The sequence below is a fragment of the Amphibalanus amphitrite genome, unplaced genomic scaffold, assembly GCF_019059575.1.
Source record: "Amphibalanus amphitrite isolate SeventyFive unplaced genomic scaffold, NRLGWU_Aamphi_draft 000045F_arrow, whole genome shotgun sequence".
NCBI classification, from domain to species: domain Eukaryota; kingdom Metazoa; phylum Arthropoda; class Thecostraca; order Balanomorpha; family Balanidae; genus Amphibalanus; species Amphibalanus amphitrite.
The window spans coordinates 38,033-54,501 of NW_024881541.1; the positions used below are offsets into that span (position 1 = coordinate 38,033).

Genomic DNA, 16,469 nt, shown 5'->3' on the forward strand with positions numbered 1-16,469 from the left:
AAAATGGAAATAGGACATCACCAAAATTAAGTGGCCGAAATCCGTTGAGTTTTTAATTTTGCGTATAGGTAGGGGCACCACGAATTAAATTCATGACCATCCCCTTGGAGTTTTCCTGGATCATCCCCTGGTGCTCGCACGGTTGAGACAAAAATGAGTAAGATTCTGGCCTTCAATACGCCTTTTCACGCAACACGATCCAGAAAAACAAAGGTATTAGCTCAGAAGTGTTTGACATGTGATTTTGAGCATGCAAGACGGCGTCTATAGCGCATTTAGGTCTTCGGCTTTTGGGGGGGGTCAAATGACCCTCTCAGACCTTTTGGGGGGGGTCATGACCCCGTGGACCCCCCCCAGGATCCGCCACTGGTTCTTTGGGAGCCCACCAATCTGTGCCAGAATGAGTAATATTTTTTCTGGGTGATATTTCATACAGTCTGATCAATTTACGACCAGAAAATGTGAGAAAAGCACGCTTTAAAATTTGTCGAAAATTAGGGTATTGGCCACTTCTGAACCCGGATAGCGGCTGTGTGCGGCCGCGTGGTGAGCCTGCAATAACCGGCGCCCAGTGACCGGTCCGGTGGCGCCCAGTGACCGGTCTGGTGGCGCCCAGTGACCGGTCCGGTGGCGCCCAGTGAACGGTCCGGCGACCACTCCGGGGTGGCGGATTCCTGCGTCCGAATTTTGGTGTCACAGCACCAACTAATCCGGCACAAGGCAAACTAACGGCCCCCCGCAGATTAACAGGTCACGACACCGGCTCAGCAGCCGCGACCGGTTCAGGAATTACAACAGTGCACTGTGCAGCATCGCAGCTAATCGGAACGTACGGATTACTCGCGCATCAGGTAAAAACAAAACGGACTGATCGTGCGCACAACTTGTGTATTTTGTTCCCGGCCTCACAAAAACGCCACTGGGTGCTAAACAACTTGTAGGTCTAGGTCTCCAGAAGGCAGTGAAGCGCGTATTCCGAACAGATGCCAAAGCGGTGCAAACAACACGGCTTACTCGGTGGGTATATCAACTCGAAAACAGGCCACTTGCACCAACTGACATTGGCCCGAAAATGGCTAAAAACAAACGACATATAGCAGGTATGTAAGCGAGAAACTACACAGAACATTAACTAAAACACATGCTCAAACAACCCTTAGAGCCCTGGCGGACTGGCAGGGGGGGGGGGGCTGCATACGGACCAGACAGGCCAGCGGCGGAGAGCAAACCACGCTGTACTCAGGTGCGCTCGCATGCAAGATGGAATTCAGGCAGCGACCTCCGACATCTGTGAGCCCGAGCGTTTAGCTGACCTGACCTGAGGCCGTCTGACTTGGCCAGCCAGCTCCGGCCGGCCGGCAGTCCCTGGCCGCACCAGGCCCGCCGCAGACGGCTCTAGTCCTGCTCTCCGTCGCGGCCGGACCAGGCCCGCCGCAGACGGCTCTATTCCTGCTCGCCGTTGCCGCCGGACCAGGCCCGCCGCAGACGGCTCTAGTCCTGCTCGCCGTCGCCGCCGGTGGCGCCGGCGCGGCTGCGGATGTGGTCGATGTAGTAGGGCGCCTTGAAGGCGATCTGTCCGTCGGCGGCGGCGCAGTCGCAGACGGGGGCGCCGCGGCCGTCCGCCGGCCAGGTGAGCCGGCAGCGCCGGCCGCCGGCTCTGTACGAGCGGCACGTCAGCTGGATCTGGTAGGCGAGCAGCGACTGCACGGCGCTGCCGCTCGGCTGGTGGTACTGACTCAGCAGCGACTCGGGGCTGTTGGGCGCCACCGTCGGGTAGGCGTCCAGGCCCAGGCAGCTGGCCGCCGATGCCGACTCACAGCGGCACTGCGTCGTGCCCGACAGGCTGATGCGCTCGAACGAGGGGTCCGGCTCGCGGTAGATGAGGGCGCACAGCCGGGAGGGGACGGTGTCGGCGGCGGCGGCGGCGGCGGCCAGCACGACGGTCAGCAGCGGCAGCGGAGACATAGCGCGCGCCCGGCGGTCGGAGCTCGACTGGCTGCCGGCAGCGCCCGGCGGTCGGGGCTCGACTGGCTGCCGGCGGCGCCCGGCCGGCCGCATATCTACCGGCGCGGCGGCGGCCCCGGGGGCTCACCCGACCCGCACCGGGCCGACTGACCCCTCCCCCCCCCCTCCTGACAGCCTGGCAGACCTCTGCGTGGTAACCTGCACAGGCTGGACCGTCTGACCCGCACCTGATAGTCTGACTCGTGCTTGACATCCTGACATTTAGCATGCGTTCGGCATCCGGAAAATGAGGGATAATTATCTGGAATCACTGGTAAGCATTTGGTATTGCAGGGACCATTGATGCAATTAGTCACATTTTTATATTGATTTTGCTTCACGGATGGCTCTTTTACTCGTTGTCCTGTCCGTTGTGCACCGAATGATCCCGGTGATCCCGGAAAATTATTCCTGATTATCCGGATGCCGAACGCACGCTTTGAATAGTCTGATCTCTGATCTCGGACAGTTTTGCGTCATTTTGCGTGTGTTCGGCATCCGGAAAATGGTATCCTTTGGATAATCTCGGTCGGAAAATTATTGGTGACAACCTTCGCTCGGTATGCCTCGTTTAGGGGAAATTCATCCTCGGGATAATATCCCTCACTTGAGCGTTCGGCATCACGGATGTCATCCCTGGACGGTCACAGTGATTTGACTTACTTTTGATTTTCAAGCTTGCAAACACCTTTGGCTATTTATGATATTGCATGACACACAACATGTTATCACATCTTACAATTTATACTTAAAAATCAAAAGCCAGAACCATTTGATCACCACTATCAAAAATACCTCCCACCTCTAACACGGAAAACAGCCAGGCGCCCCAGGTCCGCAGATTCTTCCCTAGGAAGGAATAATCACCGGTGATATACCGCACGTGATCCCCGATAATTATCGCTGATTTCGGATAATTCCCCCTGATTTTCCGCATGCCGAACGCACGCTTTGTCTCACCCACCCGTCAGGTTTATTACGCCGCATTTAGTGAGCCCTCGCCGATAATTATCGCTGATTTCGGATAATTCCCCCTGATTTTCCGCATGCCGAACGCACGCTTTGTCTCACCCACCCGTCAGGTTTATTACGCCGCATTTAGTGAGCCCTCGCCGGACCTGTCAGGCGTTTTATACGCGCCACGGCAGAGGGGGAGAGGGGGAGAGGAGGGCGGTGAAAACCCCTTACCGTCTCGCCCCCTATGAGTATGTACGGCATCCCAAGACAAATGCTCATTTATTATCATCGAAAGACAGTTCACGAAGTTATGAGCCTACGTGCGAAGTTAGGAGCAAAAACGTCTTTTTTTAAAATGCATTTTTTGAAAAATACACACGACAAAACGAACTGAGAAGGACCACAGCGTGTGCAATGAAACGGTCGTGCCAGACATGCTTCAACCTTTGCATACTACCGCAAAATGTTTATTCTGGGGGAAGATCTGTATTTTTCACGAAGTTACCTGCCCTCACCCTACACTATATGTAGATCTTTTCAAGGAAATTGTGTTTTTCTTTTAAGAAATGAAAAAAATAAATAAAAAATATTGTCTGAACACAAATTCACCAGGCTTCAATGCAGTGGCGGCGGAAGGTAATTTTGGATGGGGGTGCAAATTTTTATCAAGGGGCCCCTCTGGAAGTTTTGGGCCCCCTTCAGTTTTTTTAACCCGCGCCCAGCTGGGGGTCCTGGATTTCCACGCCCTGCTGGGGGGGGGGGGTGTTTGAACACCCCCCCTTCTAACTCGGCTCCTGGGCCACGTAGCGATACGCGGAAGGCGGTGTTCGAAAGAGCGTCAAAAATAATGACGAAATCACTTCGGTCAATTTTTTGGTCAGGTCAAAGGTCAGGTCACCAGAGGTCATTGAAGGCAAAATTTCGCCGATTTCCAGGTCGAATGTCGACAATTTCCAAGAAGCCAACGCATAACTCGGGAACCAATAGAGCTACAGCGCCGCAGAAAAGCGCATTCGATAGCCCTATTAACGCCCTTTCTGAGTAATTCTCTCAGATTTGATCTAACGTCAACGGTTTTGCCTGCAGGGGGCAAAAACTGCAAAAATAGCCGATTTTTTCGGAAACAGTTTTTCTGCAATAACTTTTGACCCAAGCCTTGTACGAGCTTACTTTTACCGGCATCGTGTTCCTCTCGTCAAGACACATCGAATGAACTATAACTTGACCTTGAAAGGTCAACTTGAAAATTTGACCTCAGGTCAAGGTCATGACCTGACCGGAAAGGGTCATGTTGCATATCAGTCGATCCGTATCGTCGAGCTGAACACATCTAAGGCGTTTTCATCGCTCTAGCATGCCTCTATCAAAAGTTATTTGCGAAAAACTGTTAGATACCATTCGTGACCTAAGATGACCTCAGGGCATAAACAGGGGTCACGGACACCATTTCCATGTTCAGTGTGTCTAAACCACTTGTAATTCAGTGTTTGGGAGTGTTTAGAATGTCTTTCGTCGAAAAGAGGCGCATTTCAATTTTCTCCCATTGACTTATAATGGGGAGGTCGCAAAATTGACCTGACCTTAGGTCATCGATATCAAAATTCTGAGATATACATTTTGTACATGCTATTGCTCTTAGCAATCGCTGAAAGTTTTAAAGCGATCGGTCACTCGGTGTAGCTATGACAGACATTGAAACTGTTTATGAGGTGAGGTCACTTCAAGTGACCTGGTGACCTGACCTTGAATGACCTTGGTCTGAAATTTTCACAACATGTGTAGAATTGATGTATGATAAGGTGTACCAAAAACGGCGGCGCTCCGCGCCGCCGTTTTTGAGATATTCGCGAAAAACCACAAGGGGGGTGTTCAAACACCCCCCCCCCAGCAGGGCGCGGGTTTATATATTCCCGACCGGGGCTGGGAAAATGCGTTTTATTCACCGAGGTTTTTGTGCGGAGGACCGAGTGCCGGTAGGCACGAGGTCCGTAGCAAAAAACCGAGGTGAATAAAACTGCATTTTCACAGCCCAAGGTTGGGAAGAGATTTACCACATGCCGTACCGGCGCAACAGTTAATATCATATTCATTTGATATTTTACACTTTAATCTTAATATTGTGTTAATATTATATTAGTACTATGTTCATATTTATAGTCACCGTGATTATTTTTTGTGTTTTTCATTATTGGGCTGCGTTGAGCATGAAAGCTGAAATTCCTACTTCCCCCTTATTTAGGGTTTGAAAAAGCTGAGGATGAAGATGGTGAAGCGCCAGAAGTTAGAATAAAGATATGGAGTCCAGCAGGAGTGAGGAAACCGTGAGGAAAACTGAAAATTGGGTGAAACGCTGAATCAAACGCGTCTTGGATCCCAGCTGGAACAATATCAAATGTTTCATTGTGGCGTTAAATTGTTCGTTTTTTGCGTGCATTATGTAGAAATAATGATTATTCCGACCATGCTCTGCAGCAATAAATACATTGGCATTGGAACGATAACCTTGTTTAGTTGAATTACGTTGACGGCAAAAGTAAGTAAATACGCAGTCACTTACTTTTGCTGTTGCTGTTAGTGAACACACAATCCGTAAATATCTTCCTTGAAATTGGTTCTTCCGCTCAGAATATTCAGTAAAATTTTGTCTGGGAAAATCAAAAAGCCCTAGGGCCGAATCGTTTCCCAAATACCTTCAACATTAGCCGAGGCGGGCCGAAGCCATTTCCCAAATGCACGTGCTAATGTTAAAGGGATATCTCGGCATGTGGTAAAACCCTCGCCGGACCTATTGGTTTTCTACATACGCGCCGGCCGAGGGGGGGCGGGTACGACCCCCCCCTCGCCGTTTCGCCCCTGGTGGAGCTAGCGCGTCGCGGAAAAAACGAGCGTGTGCGCTGTTACGAGACGCAGAGGTTGGTACCCGATTTTAAGGTCCTAGGTCAACCGGTGACCTCTGAGGTCAGGTCAAGTGCCCCAAGGTACGGTTCAGTTTTTGGTGAATAACTTCGCAAAAAACGGCCGCAGAGCGCCGATTTTGGCAGCATCGTGTTCGCCTTGCCCAGGCGCGTCGAATGATATACTTTTTGTCCGGGTCAGGTCAACTTGGGGTGTTGACCTCAGGTCAAGGTCAGGTCAGCACCCCAAGGTCATGAAGTTGGTCGAAAGAGGTCATGTCGCATATCATTCGATTCGGCAGGCCTTCCTGAGTCCATTGGTGGCTTTCCCGACTCGCTAGCTCAATTTGATCAAGAGTTATTGACGAAAAACTAATATGACCTTGATGACGTCATAAATGACGTCACTCAAGGTCAACATTGCAAAAGTGACGCATCTAACCTTGCAAGGAGTGCATCAAATCACGATTCTGTGTGCTTAAGATAGTTGGAGATCGTTCCCGGCGCCAGAATAGCAGTTTTCATTTTTCCCCATTGACTTATAATGGTGAGGTCACGAAAATGACCTGACCTCATATGACCTTTAGGAAAAATCCGAGATATACAAGTTGTGGGACTCATAATGGATACTAGATCCTGCAAGTTTCATTTCCCTGTGACATCTCCTCTGGCAGTGAGGGCGTTGCGAAGTTGCGACATATGAAGACCGTGCAGAGGTTCACTTATGACGTCATAGGTCAGTGACCTGACCTGACCCAAAAATGCGGTTGGTGTCAAAAGATGCGGCTTGGATCAAAGGTCAGGTATGCCAAGTTTCAGCTCTCTATCGCCAGCGTGTTCGGAGCTATCGCGAAAAAACCCTATGGGGGGGCGGCACCCGCCCCCCCCCCCCCTCGGCCGGCGAGGGTTAAGTGATTATTATTGATTTATGAAAAACGAAAATTTTGGAAAACTATCCCCATACACACAAGTTCTGTAAAAGGTTTGAAACTGCAGTGTACCTACCTGTCTCAAATAATGAAAGCATAAAGAAGCAAATACAGCTAGTTTTTTATCAGTTAATCTTTTAGTCTAGCCACCACCCGCAGCGTCTCAAACCACTTTTCTGGATCCGCAGTGGACCATTGAGGGCCCTACAAGACCGTTCCAAGAAGACCGTGTTTAGAAGCCCCTTGGAAACCGACCACATAGAGACTCCTCCAGAGGAGTCTCTATCCCTTACCCGCCCTCCTAGGGTAAGGGCGGGTAAGAGGACGCGGGCGATAAGAGTACGCATCAGCTGTTTCGGTTACTTAGCAACGCGGGTTTGTCGAGCTCATGAAGTGACATGAAGCCAGGGTACATGAAGCCGCCAGTGCGTGTTTGTCACCAACGGAACGTGGGCGTTGTGCGGCGACGCAGTTGAGTTTAAGGCGATGAATATCATTTTCGAGCGTTATGATGTTATTATGGTATGGTACAATAATTTTGATACTTGGCAGTTGAGATAAGGTACATTTTCGTGATTGTTGTGGGAAACTTGTGAGGTTTTCTGGGGAAATACTGTGCAGTGCAATATTATGTTTGTGAAGTTTTGCACAATGTTTCGGGTTTGTTTTGTGCGCGAATTGCATGTAGGGTAAGAGGACGCACTGTTCATGAGGGTAAGAGTACGCAGAATTATACATTATATCGAATATACAGAAATGTAAAATTATTTATATATTGCTCAATAACGTTTGTTTTGTAGGTATATCATCAATGGAGCACTGTGAGGCAGATGCGTACCCGAAATTCTTCTAAATACGAGTCATAGGTGTCGATTTGTATACTTTTGGGTGTGCCCGGGCACACCCAATGCTGAGTTGGGCACCCCCCAAGGAGCTCTGGGTCTGGGCAGTTGGGCACCCACAACCAAAATTGGTACTGGCATCACCGTTACGATTTTTTGAACGCATTGTTTTCTCTGATTCATAGGCGCGGGAACGAGAGGGGGGCAGTGGGGACAGTACACCCCCCCCCCCCCAACTCTGGGGCCGTGGGGGCGGTGCCCCCACAGCTTTAAGACGGAATATCGCACTTTTTTTGCAAATGTTTTCTTTTTTATGAAAACGCCAAGAGATGAAAAATAAGTGGCCTAAAACCGGCCAGAAAACTAGGTTTGGGGGGTACCTTAGGTTGATTTCAATTATGGTGTGCCCCCCCCCCGTCTGAAAGTAGTTCCCGCGCCCCTGCTCTAATTACCGTAGGTACATCAGAATGCGTTGTAAAAAATGGACACAATTTTTCGCTTTATTTATACCAGACAGCAGCATGTGGTAGCCATCGACGCATTCGTGCCACGTCAATGGGTTTTCGGTTCCGGACGTCCTGAAGTTTTGCTCTGAGTGGCGAGATAGTCTTTTGGTCCGAAATATCATGGTTTAACCCGCGCACCAACGGGGATCCGCATTCCGCGCCAACTTCACACCGAAGAGGGGCTCCCCGTGATATCTCGAGAACGAAGCAAGATAGAAACAAGCGGTAAATGGCATGGGATACAGACGGAAAATGTCTACAATTTTCACCGAGGTCATTTTCAGGTCCGGTAAAAATGACGTCACAGGGGTAAACAAGTCAAAATAGCGGCGCTTAAGGTAGACAGTCTTTTCATGAACAACGATTGAACTACCAATGTCTGTCATACCCACACCGAGAGGCTGATTGCTTTGAAAATTTCACCGATTGATAAGGCCAACAGTTTGTACAAAATGTATATCTCGAAACTTCGACACCGGTGACCTAAGGTCAGGTCAATTTTGCAACCTCCCCATTACCTATAAGTCCATGGGATAATTCTTCGGAATGCTTGAGACGAGGCATTAGTATCACGGATGTTAGTTGTCGGGCTTTCGTTCCCGTCTTGAGTTGAGATGTTAGTTTCACAACATTTTGACCAGTTACTTCCCGCCGTCGTCAGTTGTTCTTTGGTCCATAGAAAAATCTTGGGTGTTGGTGGCGTTGCGCCGTACGCGCCATGCCTTATCGAAAGCTCCGTGGTCAGCGGGAAATGATCTCGGGTTGCTCCGGTGATAGGCGACAGTTGTAACTAATACTCCACCGCTCGAGGCAGACATAGCGGCCAGACAAACGAACATCTCACCTCAAGACGGGGACGAAAGTCCGACATGTATCATCAGTGTCAATGGAAGGAAATTAAAATGCGTTTTTTCTGGACGGACACCATTCTGAACACTTCCAAACACCTATTAACAATTCAACATAACACACTGAACTGGAAAATGACACCCGACGTGAAAATAACTTGACCCTTCCTTATATCTCTGAGGTCATCTCAGGTCACAAAAGGGAGCCTAACAGTTTTTCGTTAACCCGCGCACCGACGGGGGTCTGCGCCAACTTAGTACCGACGGGGGGGGGGCGGATGACCGCCCCCCCCTGAGATCTCGAGAACGAAGCAAGATAGCGACAAGCGGTAAACGGCATCGGATACGCACGGTCAAGATCTACAATTTTTACTAAGGTCATTTTCAGGTCAGGTCAAAGATGACGTCACAGGGGTCGAAAAAGTCAAAATGGCGGCGCTGGATATGGAGAGAGTTTTTCTCGAATAACTTTCGAATTAGTCCAGATAGGAACAAACTAAGGGCATCATCGTGATCCTCTCGTCAATCCGCATCGAATGATATATATGTTGACCTCGAAAGGTCAAGGTCAAAGGTTGACCTCAGGTCACGTGACCTCGAGGTCATCATGTATATCATTCGATGCGTCTTGACGAGCTGAACACAATGAGACCATCCACGCGGCTGTATCTTGTTCCTGTACGGAGTTATTGGCCGAAAACCTTTGGTGACCTTTGATGACGTCACATGACCTCACAGCTGCCCAACAGCAAAGCAGACCTCAAGGTAGTGAAGGTTGATCGTATATGAAGTCATGTATGGTATATGGGGCCATTCCGACCCGTTTTAGTGGTAAAAACAGGGAGTTGATTTTTCCCCCATTGACTTATAATGGGGAGGTCGCGAAATTGACCTGACCTTAGGTCACCGATATCAAAATTCCGAGATATACAAATTGTAGCTACTAATGACCTAATAACATCCTGCGACTTTCAAAGGCCTCCGACATCTACTGTAGCTCTGGCACGGTGACAAAGTTGCAAAAAAGTGACTTGAGGTTGGGTCATTCAAAGTGACCTGGTGACCTGACCTTGACAGGTAGGAGGTTCAAACTTGCACACCATGTGTAAAATCGATGAGGGAATAGTCATACCAAATTTCGCGGCGCTACGCGCCGCGGTTTTCCCGCTATTCGCGAAAAACCTCAGGGGGGGGCGGATATCCGCCCCCCCCCGTCGGTGCGCGGGTTAATAACTTCTGGTAGGCGCATGCTAGAGCGATGATCGACTGAATGGATCGACTGACATGCAGCATAACCTTTTCCGGTCAGGTCTTGACCTTGACCCGGCGTCAAATTTCAAAATGAAATTTCAAGGTCAAACTATAGTTTATTCGACGTGTCTTGATAAGAAGCACATGATGGCTGGCAAAATAAATGTCATGACTTTCTCGAGTAAAAAGCTATGGCAGAAAAAAAAACTTTTTCATAAGTGGCTATTATTGGAGTTTTTGCCCTCTGGAGAGTTTATGCTAAGCCGTTGACCTGAGGTCAAATCTGAGGACTAATTTGGCGAAAGAGCGTTGAAAGAGCTATCGAATGCGCTTTTCCGCGGCGCTGCGGCTCTATTAGTTCCCAAATTATGCGTCAGGTTTTCGAAAACTGTTCAAGCAATCCAAACTTGACCTTTTATTACCTCTGGCCACCTAAGCTTTGACCTGACCTTATAAAGACCAAGTATTCTCTTCATTTTAACTGTATTTCCAATGCCGCCTACCGCATGTCGCTACGTGGCCCAGGAGCCGAGTTAGACGGGGGTGTTCAGACACACACCCCCGGCCCGGCGCGGAAGGCGCTGAGCACCGCGCCGGCCCAGCGTGGTTAAAACTGCTCCGTCTCCGTCTTTACTGGGTGGGCAAACAGACTCCACTCGGTGGGCCAAAATCGCTACTGGGTGGGCGATTACCCACCCAGTTAAAATGTTATCCGAGGCCCTGATACTAACACAATGCAGTTTTATCTAAAAGAATTGCATATGAGGTCTGCCTTAACCCTCGCCCGTATTGGTGTTTTTCCAGCCGCGAACGTATAAGGGGGGGGGGTGTCCGTTGAACCCCCTCCCTTGCCGTTTCGCCCCTGATCGAGCTAGAGCTTCGCGAAAAAAAGAGCGTGTTTCCCGTGACGAGAGGAAGCCGATGACACCCAATTTTAAGGTCCTAGGTCATTGGTTGACCTTCCAGGTCAGGTCAACGACCCAAAAGAAGGGGAAATCGGGATCTGTTAGAACGTCGTAAAGTGTGGCTGCTATGGGGTTTTTCGGGTTGCTTATCACGTATATTATGTTAGTTTTAATCACAAAGATGTCGTCATGCATTTAGGCCAGGTGGGGTCAGGACGGGTCAGGTCAACCAGTAGGGGTCCTGCTGGGTATTCGTATTAAGTGTCAACCGCCTCTGATACGTAACATGTTACGAAGGCACCAAAAATACTTCGTAAATGTTCATATGTTTGCTAAATTCGAATTCAGCTCCAAAAACTAGCCTAGAAACATGTAAAACTCGAAAAAGTGAACCGAGGCTATCAAAGGTAAGTGACATGACCTGACCTTCAGGTGACCTTGATATACCCACCCTAATGCATGGGTACATCATATCACATGTTAGATCGCTTGAAACCACGAAAAGACTGCAAACGCGCGGCTAATGCGAGCCGATATACGCCAAATCGCGATTCCGGCCAAACATGGTCTCAAAAAGTAGGTCACAGGTCAAAGGTCATTTGGGTCAGGGTCATTAAATTTCAAGGGTAGGTGTAAAATTGCTCAACGCGAGGGCAATACTGAAAGTTTCGTCGTGATCGGCCGCTTTTTACGCGAGTTATTCGCGAAAAACCGAGGGGGCCGTTTGACCCCCCCCCCCCCCCAATGTATACGGACGAGGGTTAAAGCTCTGGGCACCCCCAACCATTTTCACAAATCGACACCCCTGATACGAGTTATTCTCCCTTTTGATTGTACATTTGCTTTTTTTAGAACCACATGACATAATTATTTCTTGATTTATAGATTTGCAAGATTTATTTTGTTTTTCTTTTTGGGTACTAGAAATAAATATGTCTTCTGAGTTTGATGTTAAGCATTTGGACAGTACAAGCTGCATAGGTGTGTGTGTGTTCATATGCTTGCGTACTCCACCCGCCTGGCGTGCGTACTCTTCACACCCCATGTGGTAAGAGTACGCAACAGCAGCGGTTCAGAAAACGTCAGTTTTAGACCACTTCCATTTACGCTGAAGGATCGTTGCCTCATGGGTTGATGGCTAATTCAATGAACTTTGATATTCCATATTTGCGATTTCTTTCTTTCAAATATTAAACAAATGAGAGCAAGAAATCCACTAAGTGCGTACTCTTATACGACTTCACCCTACATGACTCCCCAGACTGAATGAGCCCTCCGATCAGGGTCGGTCCCTTGAAAGTTGCTGAAAGGTTTCAGAAGGTAGTATAGGCTCGAAAGTCTTTTGAGGGCTCTCAGAAACCGGCATCGGACCCCAAAAAAGCATGCATGGAGGCCCTCCAAAGCCGGGATGGAGGCCACAGGAGCCGATGTTTAGCCTAAAGAGCCGGTATGGAGGACTGAATAGAGGAAAGGGGTCTCAGTGGGCCTTCAGGGGCAAGCGTTTGAGCCCCAAAAGTATGTGTGGGGTCTTAGCGGCAGGAGACCCCTGGGGTATGCACGGAGTCCCAGGAGCTCGCGTGTGAGCCCTAATATTCGGCTGGCGGCTACTACATATGTAGAACCAGCATGGGGATTCTTAGAGGCCGCTTAAACCCACATTTCATGGGTCATGAGTCCCAAGAGTCGATGTAGGGGCTATAAAAGAGCCCATCTAGTAAGTAGGCCACCCGGCACGCAGTCCCCTGGCACTCATCAGTCATCATGACACCCGGCTACGGGCCTGCTCCCATGGGAGCTTCCCGCATGGATTAACTTACCCGTCCAGCCCGGAACAGAGGGTTGAGGCGTGGACGAGAAAAACTGGACTATCCTGAGAATGGAATTGACGGCACGGAGGACGCGTATTGGGTAATCAATCTCAGACCAACTAGGCTCCAACTATACGAACTGGTCTCCGAACCCATTAGGCCTCGCCCGCACATGCCATTTTTCCATCCTAGAACGCACATGGGGGGGGGGGGGGGGTGATTGCCACCCCACCCCTCCCCGTGCCATTTCGTTCCTGCTGGAGGTAAAGCTTCGCGGTACCTAGTATTCAACAGATTTTTTTTGGAAGAGACGAATCCAATGGTACCCAATTTTACCTCACTGTGTCAGTCATTGACCTTCCTGGTCAGTTCAGGTCAAACTAAAAAATGTTGCTGTTTGGAGTCACCGTAGGAATGTAACGTGCGGTGCCCATTATATGCCGATGACGCTGCCGTTTGTGGTGCCAAGCCAGCTAGAAGTTAGAACAGCTCTTTGCCACATTATCCGACTAAGTTTTTGCTGGCTGTGGTCATTTCAGGTCAAGCTATGTCAAGTTCAATGATACGTGTTTGTATGTCTGTGTGTGTCTGTGTGTATACTGATGTGTGCACCGATTGGTTTGTGTGTCCCTATTACATGAGATCATGAACTGAGAAGCCTTTACCATTAATGCAGTCAAATACACTTCACGAAAAGTGAATTCAGCTTGCCTAAAACGTAACGTTTTCAGATGACCTAGGTTGACCTTGACCCTGACATCGTCGAACAACATGTTCTATGATAGGTGGGAGGTAAGACTGGCAAAAAGCCGAAATCAAGGTGTGGGAAGCTCACAAGACCCATAACCAACGGAAGCTATCGGGTATTGGTCATTTGGGTCATACCATGACCTGAAGAACAAGGTCATATCTTTGAAACCGAAAACTGCAGAAACTTGAAATTTTCAGTGAACGCTGAGAAAAGATAGAAAACATAGAAAAGCAGCTATACGAAAAATCAGGCTTTTATCTTTAAAGATGTTTGTTTAGTGCACAGCAGAAAATTGCCTGGAGGGTGGCAACCACCCCCACCCCCCATGTAAGGGCGAGGGTTAAGGTGGAAGCATGCAGTTTTTACCCTTGACCTGACCTTGACCGGAATGTGACCTGCTTAGGAAAAATTAAAGGCCCTTGTTGCGAGCTTTCGATTGCCGTTTTCCTCGTCTTTCCACGACCTGGGGCGCAATCTGCCCCCCCCCCTCCCCCCAGCGGAGCACGTGTGGCTGAATAGACTGGCGGAGCACGTCTTCAAACCATGAACATTGAACATGAATGAACAAACCACGAAAAAGTCTTCAAACCATGAACGTAGCCACATAAAAATGAGAGCTATTTACTAAGCGCTATACGGTTATGGATGATCAACAACTCACAATGCATGTTTGCCTTTTCTATTCAGGTAATAGCCAGTAAAAGCTGGAGCTGAGGGTAGCTTTACGGCTGACCGTGCGGACGTGCACTGGGCACCTCGGGTACGCACGTGACGGCGCGCCCAGTGCCGGACCACTTCCCCCGAGCTACGTTCGTCGGATGCTCAAACGAAACGGCATATACAAGGGGGTACCCAAAAGAAACGGGAATTTTTCATATAAGTTTATTCACTGATTCCCACACATCGTCACTCATGTCACCCGTAAGTACTCTCCCTGCGAGAAAATGCACCTATCCAGACGCGTTTTCCAGCTCTCAAAGCAGGTATGGAACTCTTGCAAGGTGATGCCTTGCAGAGCCATCGTCGTGTTTGCTTTTACCTTACCAAAGTCGTCGAAACGGTTTCCCTTGAGGTCTTTTCATTATGGGGACCAGGAAAAGGTCACAGGGTGCCAAATCCGGTGAATAGAGAGGGTGGATCTGTGGGGTCATACCACTTTTTGTCAAAAATTGTCTGATACTCAAGGCGGTGTGCGCTGACACACTGTCGCGATGAAATCACCAACCACTTCCCGCTTCGCCACTTGTCGGGGAGTTTTCGTCTCACCGTGTTTCACACACGCCGCAGAACGTCCAAGTAAAACGTCTGATTGGTTGTTTGACCAGGGAGGAACAATTTCCTTTTGCACACTTCCCTTTGCATCGAAAAAAAACAAATCAGAATTGTCTTAACATTTGACTTCACTTGGCAAGCTTTTTTGGGGCGCCTTTGATGGTAACGTTTGACCACTTTTAAAGTGCGAAAATCATTCATAAGCCCGCGTCTTGCTCATGGCAGCATCTTTGTATGCTGCTTGAAGCATTGAACCGTTTCAGTCGCCGACTACCCCAGCAGGAAACAAAATTTCACAGATGCGCGTTGTTGCTCAATTCCGCCATGCATAAAAACGACGGATCGGGCGGGAGTGCTTCAATAAACACGTGCGCCATGCAGCCGTGCCTCTTCATTTCGTCACCTCACGGTGCAGACTAAGTCCCAGGGGCCAGACTGGTTTGCCCCTAGCAGGGCAATGCCAAGCTACAACTGGTTTGGCCTACAGAGAACGATTCCCGTTACTTTTGGGTACCCCTCGTACCATTCGAAAGCTGACGGTGAGCTGATTCCAAAAAGGTAATTTTTATCAAAATCGTACGATTGCCTTTAAGAAAAAACGTTTTTGTAAAAAAAAAAAATAACTTTTTATTCAACGGGCTGTCCCGGTCCATTGTCAAATAATATCAAATCAAATCATAGGCATGCTATCGCGTTTCCCACGGAAAGCTGAATGCAAAAAGAACAATATTTAGCGAAAAAATGTCTTTACCCGGCAGGCGGTGGACCTCTCGGCCACCTTCCGCGCGGATGGGGGAGGGCATTTTTTGCCCCCTCGTATCTCCGAAGCTATTGGGCGGATCCGTAAAATTCAATCGGCGTTCGATAGCTCTGCGAACTGTGTCGGAGGAACTCCAATTTCATTGACCTCGGGGTCACCGATGACGTCACAGGTCAGCAGGGGTCGCGATGTACCTACTGTTTTACATGCAAATATAAGGTGAGAACGAACTTATGGGACACCCTGTAGGCGTGATAAACACAATGACAACGAAATCGCTGCTTTGCGACCGTTTTTGTCAAAGCTATTGATCAAAGTAAAAAATGTCTTCAGATCTTTGACCTGAGTTCACAGGTCACCGGTTTGCCTGAGACCTTAAATAAAAGATCATTCGATGCCTCTAATAACTCCCAACACGTTTAATTTTCAAGCTAAGCTCTAGTGCAGTTGGGGACGAAACGGTGAGGCATGATTCACTCTTCCCCTCAGCTGGCTTGTAATCCCCCCCCCCCCCCCGTCGGCTAATGCGTAAATAGAAAAGGGAAATGTTTTGGAGGGTTCTCATTGAAATATCACTTATTAGAACGCTCCCTACTCCCCACTGTGAAATTTTGCGAGCGTTTCGTACACTTTTCTGTCCCTTGTTACAGAGTTTTCGACTGGGGCATTGGAGGCCTCTCCCCCATCCCGAGCAAGTTGCAAGAGGTGAAATTGTCTATTTGCAGGGTTAAAATAAATATCC

The 16,469-nt window shown here is 48.9% G+C and overlaps 1 protein-coding gene across 1 annotated transcript; it reads right to left on the minus strand.

The window, feature by feature from the left end:
* Positions 1-868: 868 nt before the first annotated feature.
* Positions 869-2,165, minus strand: LOC122377490. Its single transcript, XM_043357547.1, has 2 exons — positions 1,498-2,165; positions 869-1,401 (listed from the first exon to the last, which is right to left on the minus strand). Exons 1-2 carry the CDS (start codon positions 2,056-2,058, stop codon positions 1,396-1,398), a joined length of 567 nt encoding a protein of 188 aa, XP_043213482.1. The 5' UTR covers positions 2,059-2,165; the 3' UTR covers positions 869-1,395.
* Between the last annotated feature and the right edge of the window lie 14,304 nt (positions 2,166-16,469).